At 40.4% G+C, this 15762-nt stretch overlaps 2 protein-coding genes across 2 annotated transcripts; both read right to left on the bottom strand.

The window, feature by feature from the left end:
* Positions 1-5533: 5533 nt before the first annotated feature.
* LOC306932056 (gamma-crystallin M2-like) lies at positions 5534-6088 on the bottom strand (the record flags this gene model as incomplete). The annotated part of the gene is made up of 1 exon (XM_079513761.1): positions 5534-6088. One exon carries the CDS (start codon positions 6086-6088, stop codon positions 5534-5536), a length of 555 nt encoding a protein of 184 aa, XP_079369887.1.
* A 5695-nt stretch (positions 6089-11783) lies between these two features.
* On the bottom strand, positions 11784-12335 carry LOC306932746 (gamma-crystallin M2-like; the record flags this gene model as incomplete). Its single annotated transcript, XM_079514655.1, has 1 exon — positions 11784-12335. One exon carries the CDS (start codon positions 12333-12335, stop codon positions 11784-11786), a length of 552 nt encoding a protein of 183 aa, XP_079370781.1.
* Between the last annotated feature and the right edge of the window lie 3427 nt (positions 12336-15762).

Raw genomic sequence — 15762 nt, 5'->3', positions numbered from 1 at the left:
TGTAGGCTATCTACCCATACTTTTATTTCTATAGCAGCGTTACAGTATGACACACAGCACAGATACAGGTAACGGCCGGGCTCCACCAGGCGCGTTGCGTCTCCGTCGCGTCGCGTCAAAAAACGCACCGGTTCAATTTTAATGCACGCGTCGCGTCTCCGTCAACGCGGGCAGTGGAGCCACCATTCATTGATTAAAAAGGGAACATTCCCTGACGGTGACGGAGACGCGACGCTGACGCGCCCGGTGGAGCCCGGCCGTAAGAGAAGAGCAATACAACTATGATGAATGAAACAAAAAGTGAGGATTAATATAATGTAAGATGTAAAGTCTGATCTAGTCATCTGCACTTGGACTGACTGGGGTTAGAGTAATGTACTGTATAAACTTAATATACATGTGACGTATAGTAGTTTATTCCTTATCAGTTAATCTGATTAATAGATTTTGTACCAAAGAGCCCCCTTGTGGCTGTGATGGAGAACAGCTTAGAATGCTTGTTCTGTCATAATGTGTGCGAGCGTGCATTGATCTGTGTGACTACTGTAACATGGATGGATGGGTAGTTATAGTTATAGTTGTCAGCAGCAAATGTGTGCTGATGTCACTTGAAGTTTGGGCGGCCCAGTAAATAAACAATAACATAATATTGTGCTTTTTTTTTTTTTACTGACCCAAATTTGTAACCCTTACAAAAGGGTCCCCTATGATCACATTAGCATGACATGTGTGCATCCAATGCCCACCATGTTTGTTTTATCCATTTTTCTTTTTGCTGGAGGTACAGCAGCGCAGTTAATAGAGCCAGCAAGCACTGTGGTGCTCTGGTGGTTTAAGCCCTGACCATGAGCCATGTGCAGCAGTGGTGGAAAAAGTATTCACATTTGTAGTAGTTGCGAACGCAGTGAGCATTTACTATGAGACCCAGCAGATCATGTCTGTCTGTCTGTGTGTGTGTGTGTCACGCTGTAACACCACCCGCCCACCACCAGAGGGCGCAGCTGTATCACACACAAAAACACACACACACACACATGCACGCACGCACACACACACACACACACATGCACGCACACACACACAAAAAACTTAACTTAAAAAAAAACTTAACTTAAAAAAAACTTAACTTAAAACAAAAACTTAAAAAGGAAAAACTTAAAAAGGAAAAACTTTAAAAAAAACTTAACTTAAAAAAAGACTTAACTTAAAAAAAACTTAAAGAAAAAACTTTAAAAAAAAAAAACCTAAAAAAGAAGCACGCACGCACACATACACACACTAAAAAAATAACTTAAAAAAAACATTTAATTTAAAAAAACCTTAAAAAGTACGTAATTTATTCTAATTGTTGTTATTGCAATTTACGAGCTGCGTTCGTCTTACTTGTAAGTATCAATACTGCAATATAGAACTACTCCGTTACAAGTAAAAGTCCGGAATTCAAATTTACTTGAGTAAAAAGTACAGAAGTATTCGCATTAGAATGTACTTAAAGTGCCAAAAGTAGAAATATAGTCTACTCATTATGCAGAATGTTCCATCCATTCCATGCAAATATGTTGAAAATAGCAGATCTATAAGCTCACAATGCGTCAAGCTTCTAGATCTGCTATTTTCAACTGGCCAAAATGTATTATGGCTGAAGTGGGTAATGTATGTTTTGTAATAATAATAAAATCTACAATATTCGGATCCGAGATGTAGTGGAGTAGAAGTAAAAGTAATGAAAATTGGAATTACTCAAGTAAAGTACAAATACCACAAAATTGTACTTAAGTAGGCCTACAGCACTTTAGTAAATGCACTTATAGTTACTTTCCACTACTTGTCTCCTGTTAAGACCCGTCTCTGTGTATGGAACTGGTACGAGAATTAGTGCTTCGCGTATGGAACCGCCACTCCCTCCCAGAGCTCTACACTGTTGGCTCACATCACACCATAGAGGCTGGGGGGGGGGGGGGGAACTGATTAGTACAGACGAAACGCAGCCATCCCGCACCATGGATAACAGTCTGAGTAAGAGAGAAGGCATGACATGCACACCGCACTGCCAAGCCAAAGGAGTCATGTTAATAAGCCAGACAAAGTGGACCTCAGCGATGGATGGAAGGACAGCTCGTACAAGAGGGTTCACTATCAGAGGTGACCCGTACGCAAATGTCTGTCTCAGCTCTGTTAACTTAAATAAAAATCACACACGTGTGAAGTGAGAGACGCAGCAAGGGCATGTATATCAGCCCGATGACGTCTTAGGTTGTCCTTACCCTAAACAAACAAAGTCCATCGACTAGGCTGACACAAATTACATCATAATTTACCCTAAACAAACATTAACGTCCATCTACTTGGCTGGCATAAATCACATCCTAATTTACCCTAAACAAACATTAAAGTCCATCGACTTGGCCGGCATAAATTTGATTTTTGAGGGGCTATATACAGGTTTAATGTTTGTTTTTAGTTCAATGTTTGTTTTAAAAACGCCATTGACAATGAAGAGAAATCAATGTTTGTTTTGTCCCTAACACAAACATTAAATCCCATTAACAATAAAGAGAATTTAATGTTTGTTTTGACACCGTTTGTTTATATCATCATTACATCACCTAATCATAACATGATAAGAGCACCCCTCACTTCACACAGGTGTGATTTTTTAATACCCTTGGAAATTTGTAATTAGGCTCTCGGCCAGCCAAAGAACGTAGACTTGGCTGGCCTATGAAGTAATTTACGAAAGCCATGCATTGGAGGTGGTAGCGGTCCTCAAAAAACAAAAAAACAAAACGCTGTTCTGTTTACCAACCCATTTTCCGAATGGGTTCCCAGATTGGCCACTTGGAGACAAATAAACAAATAAATTCTTGATCTTGGTGGGTGATTAACACAATTCACAATCAATATAATCTTCAGGGCTCATAACGTTTTTTCGTATTGTTCTTTCTCTTATTTTTATGTTTTGTCTGTAACATTTTAGTTTCTTTCATGGATGAATATTTATTGTCATTGTGTTAAATAAAACAAAAATATATATTTTTTTATTTTGGAACGTGTGTAGCGTTAACGGTCTTTTGGGCTTTTTTAAAGATATGATGTCATAATTTCCTGTAGGAAATATGAATCTTAACAGCTGTACCACACTTGCGTTCTGGATGGATGGAGTGTTTGAAGAAATCATTTGCTGTTTTACAAGATTCTCTCTTTCGCCAAACATAACCTCCTTAAAGGCTAAAAAGAATGTTCCCTATTATTGTCAGGAATTCTTCTTTCTGGTGGAATGGCTTACGTTTGGAGACGAGCAATCATTGGTTTCTGCATTTCCAATTTAATTGATTTTCTCTATTACATACTGTGAGGGCCTCGTAAAATTTTATAGAGACTTTTAAGGTGTACTTTATTTCATCTACGATCATTTCATCAGATATGATTGTGGTGTAGTTCCCAGCAATGATCCACTGACTCGCCATTCAATAACCTAATCCTGATAAATGGCCGAGATACAAATCAGTATTTGTTTTTAGTTACCTACCGTAATATTACACAGTGAGGGAGAGACAGATACTGTACGTTTGAACCTGGTAGTTAATGGCGGTAGTTAATAACGCTACTTCAGATAACCATGCAGTAAGACGCCTAAGGGCGACAAGCGACCTCGCCCTTACGGCAGACTGCTGGGCGAGCGCTGGAGCTTTGGCATGGGGGGTCAGATCAACATGAAATGTATTCTGTAATAAGGAGCATGTCTTGGGTGTACAGGGTTTGACGAGGTCAGATCAACATTTGGAATATCAGAAGAGGTCAGGCCCGTCTAGAGTTTGAATGGACATGTATCAGTCAAAAGGGAACATCGAAGAGGAAGGATGGATGGGGATTGGGGAAGGATCAACATATATCCATATATGGAGTTCTAAGGGTTTGAGGTTTGAGGTCAGATGTGGAGTTGCTGTCCAATATTGATGACATCAGGGATCTCCATATATGGGCTTAATTGCGACAGCAGATCGCATTTACTATGACAGATGTCATATATGTCACGAGACCTGGGTACCATATATGGGGGCTGTCCCATGTATGGGGAGTTTGAGTGATACACTGATGGGAATTGCACGTTTTCATAGTAAATGCGACCTGCAGTCGCAATTAGTTCTTCCTGAATTTAACAATACTTTCCAGAGAGACTTAAAACAATTTGCATGTGTAAATAACAAAAGACAAAACACACATTTGAAGTTTGTACGGTAATCTCTCTTTGCCTTCGGGGAACTTATCCACGTAGCTCCTAGTTCTCACTTAAATGTGAACCCTTTTTTTTACGTTAAAGCCCTATAAAGCCCTATAAATAAAGCCCTACTTCAAAATAGGAATGGCAAGGCTCGAATGTGGATCCCAGTCACAGTGTTCCGGGATGGAGATTATATTTTTTGTTATCTTTTTTGGGGGGGGGGGGGGAGACGTTTCTGCTTTTTATTGGATAGTACAGTAGAAGTTTGACAGGAAACGCGCAGATAGATAGCAAAGGTTGTCAGGCTCAGGAATCAAACCTGCGACTTGCTGTCAGGCTGTGTTAGAGCCTGATATGTGTTAAATTAATCCCTGATGCCTTCCAAATTTATTCTGGGAGTTGTTGACCCTTATTTGTTTTGTTTTAAACAATTATTAAAACGGAATGTCTCGTTAAAATATCTGGCAGCCCCGAAAGACGATTATTTGAAAAGTTTCAGTTGAGGTTTCAACATCACCACAGCACTGCAGTGCTGTGTCTTTTTTATTGGCCTAATGAATCCACTTGCTGACCGGCTGTCAACATTGAGCAATTTATTATAGGGGTTTATATGTGATCCTACCATTAACATCCTAAGACAAAAATGTAAAATTTCATTATGCTTTAAGTAGCATTAGTTTTGCACAACAAACACTCGGCCATAAAAACGTCCATAGCCGTCATCACAAATGTGATGAAATGTGATAAGGTCAGCACATTTTGGGCACATTTGGGCAAGTGGCTATATATGCAACGCCCGGGATTCAGACTCGGGTCTCCTGTGTGAAAGTCCAATATCTTAACCACTAGACCAAAGATCCCTTTGGTCTTGTGGTTAAGATATATTATAAGATAAGATATATTATATTTATTTTAAATGTTGCTGATTTTATTTTATTTATTCTTCTGTAAGAAGAATAAATAATGTATTATTATTATTATTATTATTATTATTATTATTATTATTATTATTATTATTATTATTATTATTAGAGCAGTTTTAATGATATACGTTGTTGACCGGTGTTCCCCCAGGGGACTGTACTTGGTCACCTCCCCTCTCTTTTTCCTATACTCTAAGGTCAAAATAGCCGATGTACAGTACAAGCATATAACGCGTTGTGAGCTTGTAGATCGGCTATTTTCACAGAATATTTGCCTATGACATGTGCCCAGAATAGGGGCTGATAAATGAATGCATCATAATCCGTTATTTTTGTTTTCCACATTAAAACAACTTTATTAAGATCAGTTCATCTCCTGATATTTAAACTAGTTATAATAGGAATCATTGATGCGCCTCATGCTCATGAACCTCATGCCGCTGTCCATGCCCATGTTGTTGAAGTTCCTGTACTCGCCGGGCCTCATGTACATCTGCCTGCCTCTGTATTGGGCCTGCTCGTACATCAGCCAGTGGCCGTCCATCACGTTGCAGGACATGCAGTTGTTCATCTGGTAACGGTCCATGATGTTGTCACAGTCGTCCATCATCTCGTGCATCTGTCCGCCGAAGTTCTCCCTCTCGTAGATCTTCATCCTGTAGTTGCCCCTGTGCATGGGGATCATACGGCAGGACTTGATGTGGTCCCTCATGCCCATCATGCTCATGTAGTCGGCGTACTCGCCCCTCCTCATGAAGTACTGGTTGCCCATGTAGTTGTTGCGGTCGTACACCATGAAGCAACCCCTCTCCACCCTGCAGGACTGGCACCTGTTCATGTAGGAGGACATGTCAGAGCAGTCGTTCATGCACTCATAGGAGCGGCCCTGGAAGTTCTTCTCCTCGTAGAAGATCATCTTGCCCATGTTCATGCCGGAAGTCATCTTTGTGTGAGAGTTGTTTCAGCTGCTGTTGCTGCTGCTGCTACTGTTGCTGTGGCTGTGGGTGAACTGAATTCCTAACTGGCCGAAGCCTTCTTTTTATACAGTACCTGGCCAGCAGAGGCTGCTTTGTGTCCCATGGAGCTCCCCGACACAGCAACATTCCATAGAAGAGCATAGAGCTGAGGTTGTTCAGTGTTTCCACCTCTAAAAACCTTATAAAGGCTGTTTCTTTGACGGCACAAAGCCTGTACCATTACGACTATACACAGAAGAGACTGAAAGGGTTAACAATAACTAGGGGCTCAACAATGACTGGTAACGTCAAAGGACCTATGTACCGTGGGCCGGGGGGACGTTTCTGCTTTTTATTGGATAGTACAGTAGAAGTTTGACAGGAAACGGGCAGAGAGATAGCAAAGGTTGTCAGGCTCAGGAATCAAACCTGCGACTTGCTGTCAGTTAGAGCCTATTGTATGTGTCTTCACCACTAGGTCATCAGCGTACCCGAAGTATAATATTAAAACTGTAAATGTAAAGAAGATGCAAACAGCTCCGCTCATGATTGAGAGCACGAGAATCGCGTTAACACATACCTCATGTACATGTTCCTCACGTAATCCAACGAAGATGTGACAAATGCTCTGATTGACGTCTTGTGTTGAGATGATATTTTAAAAACTGTACTGTAAATGCAAACAAGTTGTTGCTGCAAAACATTCTGTTCTTGATTGAGAACAGAAGGAGCTCATTAACACCTACCTCATCGTGTACTGTATTGTGCCTCATGTAAATCAATTTAAATGTGATGACTGCTGTCTCATTGCCTACCAAGTATGGAGTTTCCTGTCATAGGCCTTTTTTTCCACGCCTTTTTTATGTTTATCCCCAAGTTGTAATCGGTTTGCTCTGCCTAATGCATTAATTGAGTCAAGGCCCTAGTAAATATTGCTCCAGCTCAGTCTTGGCTCTAATTCGGAGCAATGAGGATTTGATGGAGTTTTTTCTGGAGCACTGCTGAGAACTAAAATCTATCTTTATACAAGAAACAAATGTAGATATACTGTACACACACGGGCCGAAATATCTGTAATCGTAATCTGCGTACCATGTCCCCTGAGGAACTCGAAGAGGGATTTGATCTTATGTTTTCGTTGATATTTTGTTGGAATCTGTTATGGTCGGTCTCCTATATTCACTGATTGTACCTTTTACTCTGTATCCCATCAGGAGGATGAACCCTAGCCATGACCACATCATGACCTTTTCTCACGCACCATACTGTACCATCTACACAGGAAAAGGCAGATTGCATGATGAATCCAAACGGACCCTTGCGGGTTCGTAACTCCAAGGTACAGGTTATTTTGGTTCCGTTTACTTTGTACACTCTCAGAGTTAAACAAAATAAGCACTGAGCATTTTACAGTGTAGATTTGGTGTTCCAGAGATCAAAATGGTATCAAATGGGTGGCCGCACTAAAGTACAGTATAACAAACCAAGGGTCTTTGAAAGGAAAAAGGTTGAGAATCACTGCTCTACACTATATTATTATTCTTCACTAAATACATTATAAATTCCCCACCCTACTGTATTTATTAACTTTTATGGTATTTGATTTATGATCCCTTTATGCTTATCTCTGTTAGAGACACTCAAAACATCGTCTAGCCCCAGTAATGCCTTCCAAATTTCTTCTGGGAGTTGTTGACCCTTATTTGCTTCCCATTTTTTTCTGTATCTGACCATCACCATTTGTAACAATTACAGGGCAATTTTTTTTAAACAATCATTAAAACGGACTGTCTCGTTAAAATGTCTGGCAGCCACGAAAGACGATTATTTGAAAAGTTTCAGTTGAGGTTTCAACATCACCACACCACATCACTGTGTAGATTGCACTTGCACAAAATTATGTTTTAATGAATGTTGACTCTGGTGGTGACTTCCATACTTGGACTTGAGTGCAGCATTGATGTAACACCATTGATCACGATTTACTTATCAGTAGAACAGCAGTGGGTTTGCCTTGCAGTGGCTTACACCATATTTGACTTATTGAAATGTGTGTGTGTGTGTGTGTGTGTGTGTGTGTGTGTGTGTGTGTGTGTGTGTGTGTGTGTGTGTGTGTGTGTGTGTGTGTGTGTGTGTGTGTGTGTGTGTGTGTGTGTGTGTGAATGAATAGTTTATTTCGATCTTTCTCCTTTTTCAGAGAGACATTACCAATACCAATTAAACAGTACTTTTAAGGTGATCATTACAAAAGAGACCAGAACTAAAAAGAAACATTTACAACATAAAAACAGAGAACAAAACAAAACATTAAAAACAGAAAACAACAGACAACAAAAAACAAAGAGAAAGAAAAAGAGACAAAAACTAAAATGTATACTACTTCAATCCAACACTACATAGCATAACATGACTCAACCCCCCACTCATTCCAGGTTATATTTGTCCAATAATTCCTGTTTGAGCCTCTTTTTAAATTTCTTTAGGTTGAAGCTTTGCTTTATATGCTCGGGCAAGCTGTTCCACAGCTTAATTTAATCATGAACAGAAACGCACATGCTCTTCAAGGTAGTTCCAACACCTATTTGTTTAAAGTTAAATTCCCCTCTCAACTCATACCTCCCATCCCTATCCCTAAACCTTTTTTAAATATTGCCAGGAAGCAGTTTATGTCTTGCTTTATATAATATTTGTGCTGTTTTAAAATCAACTAAATAAAAAAAATGTAATGTACGTATGTGAATTCAGAAACAGTGCATTTGTGTGTTCATAATATCTTACCTTATTGACTATTCTTATTGCTTTTTTCTGCAGTAAGTTTATTGGCTGAAGGTTGCTTTTGTAGGTGTTACCCCACACAGTAGGTGAGATATGGTGTTATAAGGTTACCCCACACTTCCACATAGTAGGTGAGATATGGTGTTATAAGGTTACCCCACACTTCCACACAGTAGGTGAGATATGGTGTTATAAGGTTACCCCACACTTCCACACAGTAGGTGAGATATGGTGTTATAAGGGTGCAATAGAGAGTGTACAGTGAGTCCGAGTCAAGGACATGTCTTGTTTTGCCCATGACACCAATATTTCTCGCTAATTTAGACCGGATGTAATTAATGTGGGATTTCCAAGAGAACTTATGATCTATAATTACTCCTAAAAACACATTATCAAAAACTCTTTCTAGTATTATATTATCAATCTTTATCTCAATATGTGTGTTCATCAGTGTTTTTTGTTTGCCAAAGACCATATATTTAGTTTTTTTCAGATTAAGTGATAATTTATTTAGGTCAAACCATATCTTTAATAATTTATCCAATTCAGTTTTGACCACCTCTAGCAGCTGCTGTATATTCTTTCCAGAGCAAAATATATTGGGGTAGGTTTAAACTGGCTAAAAAGTTACATCACAAATAGACAACAATATGTACAGATGGGTGAGTATAAATCAAACTGTTCACATATCACGTGTGGGGTGCCGCAGGGCTCAATACTAGGACCTAAATTATTCATATTATATATTAATGATATATGTAAGACATCCAGTATCATGACATTTTGCCGATGACACCTCTAACACCATGGGCTCCAATTTCGTAGCCGACTTTACCCGCGACGCGGCCCGCAATTCAGCCGCTGCCCGAAAATTACGAATATAGGAGCTTCCTCTGTCCCTTAACGGTATTTTGGTCCAGTGTCACCCGCTATCCTTTTTGCCGACACCGGTATTTGCGCCTAGAGGTGTGGTCATGGGCGTGCTGGCACGCTTTCCCCTAAATTGCTATTTTGGTCACACACATTTGGGAAAGCGATAGTGGAGTTTCAAAGCACCCGTAATGCCAAATTAGTTTGGTATGTATGTATGTATGATATGCGCACGGGGCACCACGTGCCTGCATGGAGATGTCCACTAGTGCAGGCTGCGTCATCTCTCCTTATTCTCCTATGCATCTCTTTGTAATGTTCCTATAATCAGCAGAAGCGAGTGCCTGCCACTTACTTTCCTTGTGTCCATTGTGTTTATATAATTGTATAGTCAAAGAAGTTATCGCCCGGTGTAGCCCGGCCATCAGTTCATTAGCAGCAAATGGGGTTTAAAACAATGTATTTACCGAACTTTCCTTTTCGCTTCATACCATTCCGTAGAGACGGCCTACATGCACAATCTATATACCAAATGAAAGCCCTAATTCCGTAGTTTACACAGAACTTTTAAAACAGAATTTTTAAAAATGAGTGAGATTTGAGCGAGTTGTGACTCAATGAAAAGACGAGTGTTCTTGGCTCTGTGGGGTGGGAGAAAAAAAAGAACGGCACAAAGAAGCCTGTCGGCTGCCGGACTATAGTATCTATTTTACGTCATGATGATGTATGATGATAAGAGCGCCCCTTTCACACAGGTGTGATTGTTTGTTTCCTTTCAAATTATATATATATATATATATAACGCCCGGGATTCAGACTCGGGTCTCCCGCGTGAAAGTCCAATATCTTAACCACTTTGGTCTTGTGGTTAAGATATATTATAAGATAAGATATTATAAGATAAGATATATTATATTTATTTTTACTGTTGCTGATTTTATTTGATTAATTCTTCTTCTGTAAGGCGCTTTGTTTTATTATTATTAGTGTGATTGCCCAAAGGGCCCAAAGGGCAACCAGTCTATTGTTACTGTGACACTTTTTTTCCCCTCCGGAGTAATCGAATAATCGAACTTCCACTGTGATTGGCCGAGCTTTGAATAACGTTTGTAGCAGCTAATTGGCTGTTGTTGGTTACGTAATCAATCTATGTTTTACAATTGTTTATAACTATAGTCTGGTTGCCCTTTGGGCAAACAGACTATTCCGGAGTAATCTAACTTCCGCTGTGATTGGCCGAGCTTTGCATAACGTTTGTAGTAGCTAATTGGCTGTTGTTGGTTACATAACCAATTATGTTTTACCTTAGTTTATAGAGACATAAAAAGTCAAAAGACAAAAATTTATAGAATCTCGTGTTTGGCACACTTCATGTGGTAAAGCTCTAAACACTTGATATCTCATGAATGGCACAGCATTTACCCTGTGGGATTAATAAAGGTTTACATTACGTAGTAATTGCGTCGGCTTGGAGTTGTTATTGGTGAGTCCTGTAGCTGTAGGACTACACCATACAATGCAATCAGTGGCTTAGGATTAATAACCTTGTATGAAAAGGTATTAAATACACCTGTCCAAAATGTAATTTTAATGGCCCTTTTGTCCATAACAAAACGTGACATTGTAATTGGCTGACAATATTACTGGGAGGGGCCTATGTAAGCGACTGCGGCAACCACACTTTGCAATTTTTCAAAATTGCGACCTTTCTAGTTATTATTATTATTAGTATTAGAGCAGTTTTAATGAACCACTTAAACCTTATATACTTTGTTGACCGGTGTTCCCCCAGGGGACTGTACTTGGTCCCCTCCCCTCTCCTTTTCCTATACTCTAAGGTCAAAATAGCCGAGTACAAGCATATGACGCATTGTGAGCTTTTAGATCGGCTATTTTCACAGAATATTTGCCTATGACATGTGCCCAGAATAGGGGCTGATAAATGGTGACACAGAAATAAATGCATCATAATCCGTTATTTTTGTTTTCCCCATTAAAACAACTTTATTAAGTTCAGTTCATCTCCTGATATTTAAACTAGTAATAGGAATCATTGATGTGCCTCATGCTCATGAACCTCGAGCCGCTGCCCATGCCCATGTTCTGGAAATTCCTGTACTCGCCGGGCCTCATGTACATCTGCCTGCCTCTGTATTGGGCCTGCTCGTACATCAGCCAGTGGCCGTCCATCACGTTGCAGGACATGCAGTTGTTCATCTGGTAACGGTCCATGATGTTGTCACAGTCGTCCATCATCTCGTGCATCTGTCCGCCGAAGTTCTCCCTCTCGTAGATCCTCATCCTGTAGTTGCCCCTGTGCATGGGGATCATACGGCAGGACTTGATGTGTTCCCTCATGCCCATCATGCTCATGTAGTCGGGGTACTCGCCCCTCCTCATGAAGTACTGGTTGCCCATGTAGTTGTTGCGGTCGTACACCATAAAGCAACCCCTCTCCACCCTGCAGGACTGGCACCTGTTCATATAGGAGGACATGTCAGAGCAGTCGTTCATGCACTCATAGGAGCGGCCCTGGAAGTTCTTCTCCTCGTAGAAGATCATCTTGCCCATGTTCATGCCGGAAGTCATCTTTGTGTGAGAGTTGTTTCAGCTGCTGTTGCTGCTGCTGCTACTGTTGCTGTGGCTGTGGGTGAACTGAATTCCTAACTGGCTGAAGCCTTCTTTTTATACAGTACCTGGCCAGCAGAGGCTGCTTTGTGTCCCATGGAGCTCCCCGACACAGCAACATTCCATAGAAGAGCATAGAGCTGAGGTTGTTCAGTGTTTCCACCACTAAAAACCTTGGAAAGGGTGTTTCTCTGACGGCACAAAGCCTGTACCATTACGACTATACACAGAAGAGACTGAAAGGGTTAACAATAACTAGGGGGTCAGCAATGACTGGTAACGTCAAAGGATCTATGTACCGTGGGCCTATACAATGACTGTGGTATTGTAGAAACGCATATTGTATTCCATAGGACCACAATGGAAACAGGTCCCCTGGACGTTTTTGTGTTATCCTTTTAGCCTAAATGTCTGTTTCTCGTGCTTTTTACATTTCTGTCTAATAAAGTGTTCAATCGATCAATTGCACTGTAGATTGCAATTATTATGGTAACAATATGTTTAATGAATGATTTCTATACACCATTGATCACAATGTACTTATCAGTAGATTTGCTTTGCAGTGGCATATTTGACTAATTAAGGGACCAAGAAGTCACGAAGTGACTTTGGTCACTTATTGTTTTTGTGTATTTTCTTCTTCTTCTTCTTCTTCTGCCAAAAATAGCTGTTCTGGCTGAACCGTGCAGTCGGTTTTCGCGAAACGCGGGAATCTGGTAGAAGGCCATGCCAAACGGTGACTATGCGAAGCCCATGACCATTGGCCAAAAGGTGGCGCTATAGCACTCAATAGAAAATGCTAACTTTGAACGTGCATATGTCATGAACCGGCAATGACACTTTGATACACATATGCGTCTCCTCATGCCGAACAAATATCGTGTTCTGACTTTTGACCTCTGACCTTTAGATCACCCGCCATTTTGAATTATATGAAAAACAGTTAAAATGTATCTCCTCCCAGGATATTTGATCAAAATGCACGAAAACTTCTACACGTGAACTTTGGACCTATACGGACAACAAATCGTAGTACATTTCTTTTAAGTGAAAAAATTAAGTTTTTATGAGCCAATAAAAAAATCTCGTTTGTGAAGATTCTTCTTCTGCCTCTAATGCATACATGCAGCGTAATTTGCTTATGACACTTTATAGTATGGTAGAGGGTCATGCCAAATAGCACTGAAAACAGTCTTACTCAAATTGGCCAAAGCGGGACGCTATAGCAATGTTTTGAAAATTAAACCTTTGAACAGTCACAACTCATGCCTCGTTTGGCCAACATTCATGGCACTTGTTTCTACATGTTCCTTGACTCATGGGGAACACATCTGTAACTTGGACCAGTAAGATCCGCCCTCAGATTTTCCGCCACTTTGAGCAGTTTAAAAAACGCTTATACCTGATTTTCTGCCTGTTTTTTTGAGAAATTTGCATGAAACGTTCTACACACAATCTATGGACCATTATCTGAAATCCCAGTTGAAGAGAAGTTTGTATGTGAAAAGAATTACAGAAAAACACACTGTAGTAATGGATGATGACATGCCCAAAATGAGGACACACACTTGTTACCAAAACACTGAATGATGTTACAGTTTACAATGAAACAACTGTCCAGATAGCTCATTCAGTTGAGCTCTCACCTTCAGACCACAAGGTTGTGTGTTCAAATCCGGGTAGCGACAACTCAGCCCGTGATTCTTATTTGTGAATTCTGTTCTTATTGCATATTGTCTTCTTTCTTGGTCCCGCCTTATCGCTGCTTGCAGCTATATTTGTAGTTGTTTTTGTGTCAATGGGTGACTCTTTATACCCCTATAACTTCGGGAGCGCCCAGAGTTAAATTTGGGGTGTTTTCTTTGTATGCTTCTCCTTGGCATCATTATACGATGTAGACATGACACTTCCTTTCATTGTTATACAATATACAGGTGATACAATTATCTTCTGATGAATCCCCAACAACATTAAAAAACTGATCTTGTTTAACTAAACTGTCTAGTTGGCAGTATTCTATGTCAAGTCAATTGAACTCTGACAAAACAGAGAAATAATCCTCATAATTGGCCCAGATCACTTACATTCAGTTTATTTATCCAACAATGCCAAGTCCGTTGCCAATAACCTAGCTATCTCATTTGATCCCAACCTGAACTGTGAAAAACAAGTTGGTAAACTTTCTTAGACACATTCTTTTCATCACCTCAGGAATGTATCCAGGATTCGATAGATATGGAGTTTTAAAGACAATGAACTCATCATACTTTTACGCCTTGACTATTATAATTTATTGCAATGGCGTTGTCTTAACACTCAATAGTCTCCAAATGTTACTGAACATACTCTGTATCACCCTGCCTAGTACTACCTAGTATTAGTACTACTTATGCTCTTCGCCCCCTATGGGGCATTAGGGATCGATTCTCTCACGGTCTTTGGCAACCATGGTGTTTTCCCCACAAGAGACCCATCTCCAGCAACTCAGCCTCTACAGTTCATCTACAGGTGATCTTAGGTCGGCCTTGTTTCCTTCTCCCCGGTGGTGTCCATCTGGGGGCCACTTTGGGGATCCACTTTGGGTGCGTTCTTATTAGGTGTCCAGGCCATTATTGATGACGGTGTAAAATTTCTGTGACTACGTCTCGGCAGCCAGTCTTCATGTGAGTACCTTGTTTGATATTTTATTGGGCCAGAATATATGGCAGATCCTCCTCACACAGCCATTTTGGAAAGAGATGATTTTACTCATGTCACACTTTGTTACGTTAGTTTTCTTATTCTTCTTCCGCCATTCCGAGAAATGAAACTCACAACCATTGGCCAAAGGGTGGCGCTATTGGAAAATACTAATTTGAACAGGCATATATCATGAACCATTACACTTACAGTTAAATTCCATCTCCTGGGAAACATTCTACACATGGACTTTATACCAATATATACAAACCATGTTAATGAATCCTTCAGGGACCAATGCATTTTGCAATTTTTTGAAAATTATTCTTCTGCCCCGACATGACAAAACTTTGCAGTATGGTAGAGGGTCATGCCAAAAAGTGCTGAAACATACCTCACTCCAATGGACCTTACGGTAAGCGCCACCCTGCTCGCGCACCTCCCCCGCCCCACCCCCGATACTGCTATGTAGGACAAGCGTGTCCTACTACCTGCTACTCCTCCACTGAGGACCGTGTTATAGAATAGAAGTATTCATATCAACAACATCCATACTATAATAATGCCATGGTGAAACGTTGCTGTTGGGCGTCCTGCAACAGTGCTTCATAGGTACCCAGAACGTTTGGAGCATTTTCTTTTTTATTCCTTTTCCTGTGGGTAAGCATGCACAATGTTTACAATATGGAGGTGGAGGTGGAGGTGGTGG

Source organism: Electrona antarctica (genome assembly GCF_951216825.1).
Source record: "Electrona antarctica genome assembly, chromosome: 11".
Taxonomy (NCBI): Eukaryota; Metazoa; Chordata; class Actinopteri; order Myctophiformes; family Myctophidae; genus Electrona; species Electrona antarctica.
Note: the sequence above shows the minus strand (reverse complement) of the source record. Positions and strands in the feature narration are given on the sequence as shown.